The following is a 10,952-nucleotide window of genomic DNA, read 5'->3' as shown; positions in this document are numbered from 1 at the left end:
CTTCTTCTTCTTTATCCAATCTCCTCTTTGCCGGGCGTTGTGCTGGATTTTTCACAGGCGGTTCGAGATGTTATAACTGCAGGAGATATAACCATTCAGAAGATTCATACATTGGAGAATCTAGCAGATATGCTCACCAAGCCTCTACCTATTACTAAGTTCAAACAGTGTTTGAGTTTAGTCGGATGTTTCAATTGTTAATTTTCACCGTGAATTTGATGCAAGGTGGAGATTGTTAGAATATGGTTCAAATTATGTGGCTCTAATTAATGCATGAAGACTTCTTCTTCAACCTTCGCATCACATGCATGCTGTCCATCCGCCTTCTGCTCTCCTTCTTACCATTGCCGCATAACTCTCCTTTGTGTTGTATAAATAGTGACGTAGCTTTGTAATTAATGCATGATCAAAATAGAATTCTTTCTTCCTTTCTCACGCATGCTTTAATATATATATTCCTCTAATTCTCTTTTGAGAGCTTTTATATATATATATATATATATATATATATATATATATATATATATATATATATATATATATATATTTAATATCTTTCATTGTTAATTATTATTTTATCATTTTATACAATTTTCTTCCTTTATACATTTTCCCCTATTATTCCACTTCTATAATTCTCAATTTTCGATTCTTCGCTTTCCCATTATTCCGCTATATTCCTAACAAAAATTGTGAATATAGAGTTTAAAATTAAAATTGTAAATATAGATTCAAAAATTGTGTTATATTGTTGATACATACCATAGCAGCAAACATCAAGGTGAACGAAAACTAATATTATTCATTATTACTGGTCATAATCTTGCGCTTCTTTGCCTGTCTTCTCATTTGTTCCTCTTCTTGTATCTTACGTAGCTCTTCTTCATCCTCCTTCCTCGCAATCTTGGCACTCCGTCTTTCCTCCTTGAGTATGTCATCAAAACCAGCCTCCATACCACGACTATCATCATCATCATCATCATCGCGGTACCTATTGGGATTATACCCAAACATCTGTCTAATCATACTAATAGCTGCTGCTGCTCCATCTTCTTCTTTATCCAATCTCCTCTTTGCCGGGCGTTGTGCTGGATTTTTCACAGGCGGCTGGGGGGGTCTAGAAGATGGAACCACTCGTTGTTTCTGCATTACAACCTGAGGTTTAGAGGAGGGCACTACTGAATGTTTCTGCATTGCCACAGCAGGTCTTGAGGATGGCATAGCAGCTGGTTTCTGAATCATTTTTGGCTTGCTAGGCATCATCTTTTTCTGTTTTGAAATGGAAGGTTGCAGTATTGAAGGGTTTTGTCTAGACAAGTTAGGCATGGGTCTCTTTACATCCAAAGGTGCCAAAGAATTGGGAGTAGAACCTTTTTGAGGCAAAGAAACTTTCGGAACATTTGCATCTGGTTTCTGAATCATTTTTGGCTTGCTAGGCATCATCTTTTTCTGTTTTGAAATGGAAGGTTGCAGTTTTGAAGGGTTTTGTCTAGGCAAGTTAGGCACTGTTGAAGACTGGTTTTTTGGTGCTGACCGTGAATCAGAATTACCTTTTTGAGGCAAAGATGGTTTTGAAGGAGCAGGAACATCATCAGATAACAAAAACGAATAATCCCTTGTGTATTTTAGCATCTGGATTTTCGTTTTAACCCCCCCATTGGAAACTACTTTTGCTTTTGGTGCATGGTTACTAGTACTGGACTTTGGTCTCACATGAACCTTACCACTAGCTATAATATTATTTTTCCTCATAACTTTAGCTGCCAAATCAGGGTTTTCCAATAAGGACTTCATTTCTTGAATTACTCTTTGAGCTATAACTGGCTGTGAAGGTCCAAAGAAGGAACCAAAATTATCCGAACGGCAACTTGAAGCACTTCCACTTCCCAACTCTTTCTTCATCTTCTTTCTAAATCTTTCTTTCAACTTGTGCCTTAGTTCCAAACATTCCAACCCCTCCATTGAAGCTGGAGAATCAGCCAAACCGATCGGAAAAGGCGAAATAGATGCGGAGAGAGCAAACCAGAGGGAATTCAGATCTGGAGATCGAAACGGCTAATGCGAATATATATATATATATATATATATATATATATATATATATATGTACGTAGAAGCTGCGACGACGGAGGGATGCCTTGCGAAATGATTTTGTATTAAAAATGATGTTTCACAATCCTAAAGGGATTGGGAGATTTTATATGTACGTAGAAGCGATATGATGCGTTCAGAAATTCCTAAAGGGATTTTATATTCAAAATAATATTTCACAATCCTAAAGGGATTGGGAGATTCATTTCTTACCAATATAATCATCACAATATAATAATATATAAAATATTATTATTTTAATATTATAACCTCCAGCACATTAACAAGTAAAATGGGTTATTTTGATTTTAATTGTATCATTTTGTGTTATTTAGGGACCAAATTGTATATTTTTGAGTTCAATTGTCTAATTACATTTTCGTGTGTAGTTCGATAACTTATTTGACCCTTATTGCAAAAAAAATTTAGAAAAATAAGTCATTTTTTCTAAACCTACGAAAATTGAAATTAAAACAAAAACAAAAAATAGAAAACCTAATAAAAGCATAGTTTTAAAGAAATCTAGATTTGAGAATAAGAATGAAAGGAGAGGAAAAAAAAAAAAGATGAATACATATTTGTACATGGTTAGCTCTGGTGAAGAGTGAAGCGGCAATGATAGATGAGCGTGCAAGAGAACCCAAGCTATAGAAGGAGAAAGAGAGCCAAGAGTGAGATTCAAGGATCTGTAAAGTCTTTCAAGTAAAATTATAAAAAGACTTTTTTGTTAAAATAAGTTTTTATTTTTGAGAGAAAGTATGATATTTTGAGAAAAATCATAATATTAATCATTATAAATTGATTGTTACTATAGAGTCAATATTGTTTAAAAAAAATTGATTGTTACTTATAAAGAAAAGCGTAATACTTATGATAAAAATGTAATATTTTAAATCAAAATATAATACTTATAATACTTATGAGGGAAAATTATTATGTGGACCATGGGCCACACAGTGTTGTGTAGACTATAAAAAAAAATACATTTTTATATTTAAACAAGAGTTTGTGACATGGTCTAAATTTTTTTTTGTCTTACAAGGAATATTTTCTACTGATTTTATTTATATTTATTGAGAAGAAAACGAAAAAATATATTAATTAAGGTCCGAAATCGGTATATCTGAAAAAAAAAAAAAAAGGAAAATGGACATGAAAACTGTATGAATAGTCAGACTTGGATAGGGGCTTTCCGAGCAAGTAATTGGGCTACCCTATTCAAGGACTGTTTAGCAAACAAAAAGCTAACATTAGTAAAAGATTTAGCTAATTCCCTAATATCATGAAGGATGAGATCGAAGGAAGAGATTAAGTGTTGATGATGAATGTTCTTGGCAACTTGTAGGCAATCAATTTCCACATGGATGTTATCATACTGGAGAGCCTTTAACCACTTTAGCGCTTCCCGGACACCAATAGCTTCGGCTTCATTGGGCTTGTAGAGGTTGAATACGGGGAGAATTCTGGCTACAACAAAAGCACCCAGGGAGTCACGAAGCACAAAGCCCAGGCATTTCTTTCCGTTAATCTGATCCGTAGCTGCATCAACATTCACTTTAAGCAGACATGATGGCAGTTTAGTCCATGGTTTAGAAGCCATACTACCTGAAGACTGTCTGGCAGAGGTGGAAACAACATCTCTCCATTCCTGTAAAATATTGAGGCACTCTGGCAGATAGTAGAAGCTAAGAGAATGGTTTGGTTCCATATATTTTCATTACGGGCCTCCCAAATTTTCCAGCATGTAGCAATAATAGTGCATAGCTCTGTATCAGTCTTTATAGCAAAATAGAATTCCAAGTTCCAACCATTCAAGAAAGGAGTTACCCGAAAAATTGTCCAAGCCATCCACCAAGCTCCAGCAGCTTCTCGCTAAAGGGCAATTTTTTTTTAATTTTTTTTTTCCTCTCAAACCTGTATTAGACTGAATAATTTAATTGTTGTCAATCATAAATATTTAAGTTTTCTTTTTCAATAAAATTGTAAGTATAAAAATAGATTAATCTCATTTTTAAAAATAAGATAATTAAATTTTTTTTATTACAACAATAAACATAAAACTAATTTATTTAAGACTTTCCCGTATAATATATATATTATATATTATGGGTCTTACTTATGTGGTGCAAGTGAACTAGACCCATTAAGTAATTGGTTGGGTTGGACCTATAGGTTTAAGTCCGTATTCCACCAATGTGCCTATATAAAGCTTGTATTGATGGGATACAAGATACATGAATATTATATGATACTCATACTGCTCAGAAAATACCAATACACCATCTAGGGTTTTGAGCAAGTATGAGACAAAACGGCTAACCCTATTCTGCAGATCTACCGTTGAGACAAAACGGCTAAACCTATTCTGCAGATCTACCGTTCAAGAGGCAACACAACAGGATATCAACCATGGCTGGAGATCCACAGTGCTTCCGCTTCCGCTACTACGAGTTAAGTTTCTCGTAGATTATTCTCTGTATAGATAGATCATATTTAGATCTCACAATTTATACATTAAAATGTTTGTTTAATAAATAATTTTGTAATTGATTGTTTATTTCGTAGGTTGTATTAAAAAAAATTATGTAATTCCTACAAATTAAATAGCTAATATAGTACGACTACTTTATATTTAAATAGATAATAGTTATTATTCTTGTATGTATATAGTATTTATTACTACTTTGAAGTTTTTTATTGAATACACATTCCCTTCAACCAAAACAGCACGCTGCACATCCTCTTTAGGAATATTTGCATATATGTATGTATATATCCTGTATAGCAAAACAGATTGATTTGTTTAAAAAAATATTAGGAAAACAATGTTACTTTTAATAATAAGGATTAAGAAAATGTTAGGAACAAGTGTAATTAGATTTTGATGATACCAAACTGTTCAGGATTGTAGACCCCTATTTTTCTTTTCATGGATAGGTCTCTTGTGACAAACGAGAGTTATTGTAACTCAACGATTGGTTCACAGCATGAAGTATACGAATCTCTCTTGAGGCTAGAATAATAGGTCTACATAAAGACATGAAGACGACAAGATGATCGAAAACTGCTTCCAGGCGAAAGATGGATTGAGCAAGTCTCGAATAGACCTCTTTTGACAAAAATGATCTCTTGTCAAAGAGAAAGAACGAAAGATAAAGTCAATCTTTCGACCAACATCTCCGAGTGAACAAGTCAAAGACAAACTTGTAAAAGACAACCTTCATTTAAGTGAAGCAATGAGAATGTTGTCTATGACTCAGATGGGTAAATCATTCGGACAAAAAGTGTCCTAGGAATGATCTTCACAAAAGACAAGAAGCATTAAAAGACTTGTACCATCTTGTCAGAGAACTAGGACAAAAGTCATAATACTTTTGGCTCCAACGGCTACATAGTACAAGTGCATTAAATGTTGATGCCCACTAGTTAATACACATTAAACAAGAGTTTGTGACACGATCTAATTTTTTTTTTTCTTCTTACAATGATTATTTTCTACTGGTTTTTTAAATATTTATTGAGAAGAAAATGAAGAAATATATTAATTAAGATCCGAAATTGGTACGGGAAAAGGGACATGAAAACTGTACAAATAGTCAGACTTGGATAGGGGCTTCTCGAGCAAGTAAGTGGGCTACCCTATTCAAGGACCGTTTAGCAAACAAAAAGCTAACATTAGTAAAAGATTTAGCTAATTCCCTAATATCATGAAGTATGAGATCGAAGGAAGAGATTAAGTGTTGATGATGTATGTTCTTGGCAACATGTAGGCAATCCATTTCCACATGGATGTTATCATACTGGAGAGCCTTTAACCACTTTAGCGCTTCCCGAACACCAATAGCTTCGGCTTCATTGGGATTGTAGAGGTTGAATACAGGGAGAATTCTGGCTACAACAAAAGCACCCAGGGAGTCACGAAGCACAAAGCCCAGGCCAATCTTTATGTTAATCTGATCCGTAGCTGCATTAACATTCACTTTAAGCAGACATGATGGCGGTTTAGTCCATGGTTTAGAAGCCATAATACTTGAAGACTGTCCGGCAGAGATGGAAACAACATCTCTCCATTCCTGTAAAATATTGAGGCACTCTGGCAGATAGTAGAAGCTAAGAGAGTGGTTTGGTTCCAGATAGTAGAAGCTAAAAGATGTGGGGAGCTTGGAATGAACCTTTGCCTACTTTCTTAAACATAAGGTCAAATTCAATTTACCCGCTCTTATGTTGAAGTACATGGAGTTCTGTAAGACTAGCAATCGGCTCAGTTTACCCTACGGGATGATCCTGAGTTAGATCATGGAAAAGAAAGGGGTGGACATAAGCCGGACTGAAGCAAGACCCATGAGTGGGATTGTTTTCAATGCTCAAAACCTCCGCCGCAACGACATCTACCATGTCAGAGAGGGACAGTACATCACCCTCGAGGAGGTTTGCATGAAGCCCCCAGAAGAGCAACGAGTGCTAGTGGATCAATTGGGTATCTCAAACAAGAAAATGAAGCGGGCAATGCAAGAAAGCGAGGAGCAGGAGGAACAAGAAGAGGAGAGTGAGCTAAGCCAACCAGAACCAACGCAAGAAAGGGGAAACCCGGAGGATCGAGACGAGAGGTCCACCAACGAGCGCATCCTCGCGCAACTCTTGAGGCAGAATCGGATCATGGATGAGGGATTTTGCTGAATATGACCTGATTTCCCACACCGACTGCACACCACTCTCACGCGACAATTACGCTTTAGGATGCCCTATTTTCCACACCTATAGCAACTTATGTTGGTGCCTTTGGATTGCCCTTTTGTTTTAGCCTGCTTGTTATCGCTAGAAGGTTGTTTTGAAGAAGAATTGCCATTCGTTTTGTCTTTTGTATAAAGAACATTTTCCACTTGAGGGAATGACTGCTTACTATCACCAATCATCTGAGCCACCAAAGCTTCCTGGTTGGCAAGGAGATTCTCAAGCTCAACGATAGAAGGTTGTGTCGCCCAACCTTGTATCGAAGAGATAAATGACATGAACTCCTTACGCAGTCCACGAATAAGACAACGCCGCAAACCAGCGTCACTAATTGGCTCATCTTCATCCAATTCTGAAATTTTAGAACACAAAGATTTGACTTTCACAAAATAATCTGGAATCGAAAGATTACCTTGGACCATCCCAGCAAGTTCGTTCTACAAAATATTGGAGCCTCATCGTGTTCTTACGGGCGAACAACTTCTCAAATGTGTCCCACACTTCTTTAGGAGACCCTTTACCACGAACATGCTCAATGTAATACTTACCGACAGACGTCCGCAAAGCAAACAAAGCTTTGCCATACTTAATCTTCCACTTCCATCGTAACTCGGCATTCTGTGGCGTATCTGGAATTACCTCCTCATCAGAGACAAGCTCCTACAAATCCTACCCTTGTAGATAAGCTTCCATGCATTGCCTCCAATAACTATAGTTATCACTAGCAAGTTTATCAATAGAAATACTACTGCCATTCATTTTTACTGAGTGACGAAGTCAAACCTGGGCTCTTGATACCATGAAACAAGATATATATTTATACGTAAATGTGTACAGGAGTAAAGAAGATAAAATCGGTGTTTATTTTTCTATTTTGAAAACTGCATAGACAAGCACCTTAAATACATAGAAAAGACCTCAAAAAACACAACTGAACTATAACAAGTTGGGTGCTGTAATGGCACCAATGTTGGACTCTCATAAGGCAAGTTGTGGGTTTGAGTCTCAGTGGAGGTGGTATTGATTTTTTTGTGCTTAAGTAGGTTGAGACTTGAGAAAGTAGTAGTTATAAAAACAAAAAATTCAACAATCTTGTAGGTGGTGTAAATAGCCATGGTGGTGTTCATATTGCTATTTGCACCACTTTGGTCAAATGTGATTTACGAGATGCAATTAATAATTTAATTAATTAAAACATAAAAAAAAACAAACAAACAAAAAATTTATTTCTCTTAATTAATTTATGGGATAAGGGTCAAATAAGCCCTCAAACTATACTCAAATGTGCAATTAAACCCTTCAACTTCAAAAACCTCCAATTAAAACCTTAAACTTACAAAAAAAATCATATTGTTATTTGCACCACTTTGGTCAAATGTGATTTACGAGATGCAATTAATAATTTAATTAATTAAAACATAAAAAAAAAACAAAAAATTTATTTCTCTTAATTAATTTATGGGATAAGGGTCAAATAAGCCCTCAAACTATACTCAAATATGCAATTAAACCCTTCAACTTCAAAAACCTCCAATTAAAACCTTAAACTTACAAAAAAATGTAATTACTCTATTTTGTAGGTTACTTTAGGTTACCTTCAGGTAACTTCTAAATTATTTATTTAATTTGATTTTTTAAGCTTATTTGGAGGTTGATTACACATATTTTTTAAAAAATGATATATTATATTAAATTTTTATTTTAATTAACTAATTAATAATAATAACAAATTTTAAAAATAATCTTCATTTATATTTAATGTTTTTTGCCGTCCACCACCACCTCTTCTTCCCGGAGGATGGCATCGCTGTCTTTTTCAATTTTAAAGGGTAAGCTCCAGAATTGGAAGAAGGTCATGCAGCCTCCTCGATGAAGATTTCAGCCAATGAAACTTGCAGAGTAAGGGTAAGTGCAGAGTAAGGGTAAGATAAGCTCCAAAGAAAGGGAAAAAAAAAACATTTTCACCCTCAAAATAGACTTTGGCAATGTTGATCTTTAAAACAAAGGTGCATCTATCCTCTTCTTATTATTCCATATTACCGTAAAGGATCCTCTTCCCTGCTCAATCTCAACCATTCCAAACGCATGCTTCACTGCATCAGTTGCCCATTTGGCCATGCTCTTCACTTGCTCCCCCGTCTGGTGAAGAAACCCTCCGGTCTTCTCTTTACATTTGAGAAAATTAAAGACAATATTAATAAGTAATTTACAGGTTACCTGTAGATAACCTACAAAATAATCTAATTGAACCTTTTTTTTTTATAAGTTTGAGGTTTTAATTGAAGCTTTTTGGAGTTGAAGGACTTACTTGCACATTTAAGGATAGTTGGAGGGCTTACTTGACTCTTATCCCTTAATTTATTGATAACGAATATTTTTTTTTCCAATAAAGACAGAATTTTTACATTTGAGAAAATTAAAGACAATATGAATAAATGCATTTTAGACACATAATTCTAAATTAAAGAAATGCACAAAATGATTGGCATTAAAAACATGAACATAAATGAATGATATAATTTTGATTAAAACTTATTATGTTTATATTAGATTTTATAATTAACCAAATAACAATTCTATAAAATAAAATATTAAACATGATTTGGATAGGGGCTGCGCGAACGCAAGCCCCCGCTGCCACAAATTATGACGTAGGCTCCACCTATTAGGTAGACCTTAGCCTAATGCACCTCCAAAGTGCAATGAAGGTCACTAGCCTAAGCCATGAGCCTTGATGATCGCTCATTGACTCCGTCCAGGTAAGTATGTTCTTTGTTGTTCCTAGGCCCCTTTTTATTAGGCGTTGTTGAACTCCTGCTTCCGTTTTGTTTCGATGTGGGATATATGGTACGAGAATAGCATCTTCTTTGCTCCTAGCTTTCTTCTCATTCCTGGTCCCTTTTTCTATAGTTATTTTTGGTTTTCTTGCTTAGGTTTACAATGGAAAAATGAATTAGCACATAGCTATACATATGAAAATCCCATAAACTTAGTTTAATCCTCCTTAAGTGCTTGTTGAGGAGATATAGAAAAACTAAAACAATTTTCTGGGTATGGGAATGTCAACTAAATATCAGAAACTAACTGAGTTATCAGGCAGAGTCGACATTCATGCATCTTAGCCATTTCTTCAACAAGTATTTGGATTCAGCTGCAAACTCGACAAGAGAACAGCTCTGCTTCGATCTTATCCTTGGAGTTTTGTCATTCTTGTATTCTTGAGCTGTGTTGCTTACTCGGAAAAGGTGAGGAACCTAAAGCACATGACTGGAACAAATTCGGATACTATCTAAACACTGTTCTTCACTTCTTATAAAGAATATCTAATAGCATCATCAGTTAACACGTTGGACATACTGATATAAGGGCCACAACAGCTTTCCCAGGAGTTTTCACTTTCCTTTATCTCTCCAATTCTTATAGGAGACAAATATATAAGATTTAAACATTTTACCTTCTCAGGAGGGATACAACATTGTCCATCAGGTTTTGCAGTTCGGGTAGCAAGACGGGCCATAAGCATATTTCCAGCAATACCGGCACTTGCAGTGCATCCTGTTATCTCAACAATTTCCTTCCTGATCAGTCTGACAAATGCTTGAATGTCCTCCACCCCTGAGTCAGTGGCGTCTAAAAATGCTTCATCACAACTGACGGCCTACTTTCAGTAACAAGCCAATTGAAGAGTTATATAAGTATAATATAATGCAGACGCTGCCTTCCATCAATGGTGTATCTCACCTTTAGATATTACTTGGTCAGTTGAGCACTTTTCTAGAATAGCAGGTGTGGAGGTTTTTGAAGTAAAGAAGGCAGACAACTTTGGTTGGTTACTAGCTTCGCTTATAACCTATTCCAGCTGATAAGGAACCCCTGTAAATGACCAATTAAGGAATTAGTCATCAAAAGAGTAAAAGTTCCCTGTTTGTCTTCTATAAATTCAATTTCACCATAAATGTCAAAAACACATGCATTATTAAGTGTTTGATCATTATAGCATTTCAGAGTAACACGGTTAATAATGAAGAATTTAAAAGTGAGAGTATAATGTCTAGTATATAACCATGCATTCAATGATTCAATTATATTTCTGGAAAATAGGTAAGAGCATCCATTCTGATAACCCAAAA

General features: G+C 35.3%; 2 protein-coding genes across 2 annotated transcripts; both read right to left on the bottom strand.

Moving 5' to 3' along the window:
- Positions 1–979: 979 nt before the first annotated feature.
- Positions 980–1,962, bottom strand: LOC109193374 (translation initiation factor IF-2-like). The gene is made up of 2 exons (XM_019344228.1): positions 1,156–1,962; positions 980–991 (listed from the first exon to the last, which is right to left on the bottom strand). Exons 1-2 carry the CDS (start codon positions 1,960–1,962, stop codon positions 980–982), a joined length of 819 nt encoding a protein of 272 aa, XP_019199773.1.
- Positions 1,963–3,262: 1,300 nt separating this feature from the next.
- On the bottom strand, positions 3,263–6,116 carry LOC109193373. The gene is made up of 2 exons (XM_019344227.1): positions 5,694–6,116; positions 3,263–3,739 (listed from the first exon to the last, which is right to left on the bottom strand). The coding sequence occupies exons 1-2, from the start codon at positions 6,114–6,116 to the stop codon at positions 3,263–3,265; spliced, it is 900 nt and encodes a 299-aa protein (XP_019199772.1).
- Positions 6,117–10,952: the final 4,836 nt, after the last annotated feature.

Source organism: Ipomoea nil, unplaced genomic scaffold, assembly GCF_001879475.1.
Source record: "Ipomoea nil cultivar Tokyo-kokei standard unplaced genomic scaffold, Asagao_1.1 scaffold1869, whole genome shotgun sequence".
Classification (NCBI taxonomy): domain Eukaryota; kingdom Viridiplantae; phylum Streptophyta; class Magnoliopsida; order Solanales; family Convolvulaceae; genus Ipomoea; species Ipomoea nil.
The sequence above is the reverse complement of the archived record's forward strand: the minus strand, read 5'-3'. Positions and strand labels throughout refer to the sequence as shown.

Coding starts and splice junctions, on each gene's coding strand:
- LOC109193374 (XM_019344228.1), bottom strand. CDS start 1,962: ATGGAGGGGTTGGAATGTTTGGAACTAAGGCACAAGTTGAAAGAAAGA.
- LOC109193373 (XM_019344227.1), bottom strand. CDS start 6,116: ATGGCTTCTAAACCATGGACTAAACCGCCATCATGTCTGCTTAAAGTG. Junction 3,740..5,693: donor CTCGAGAAGCCCCTATCCAA/GTCTGACTATTT, acceptor AATATTTTACAG/GAATGGAGAGATGTTGTTTC.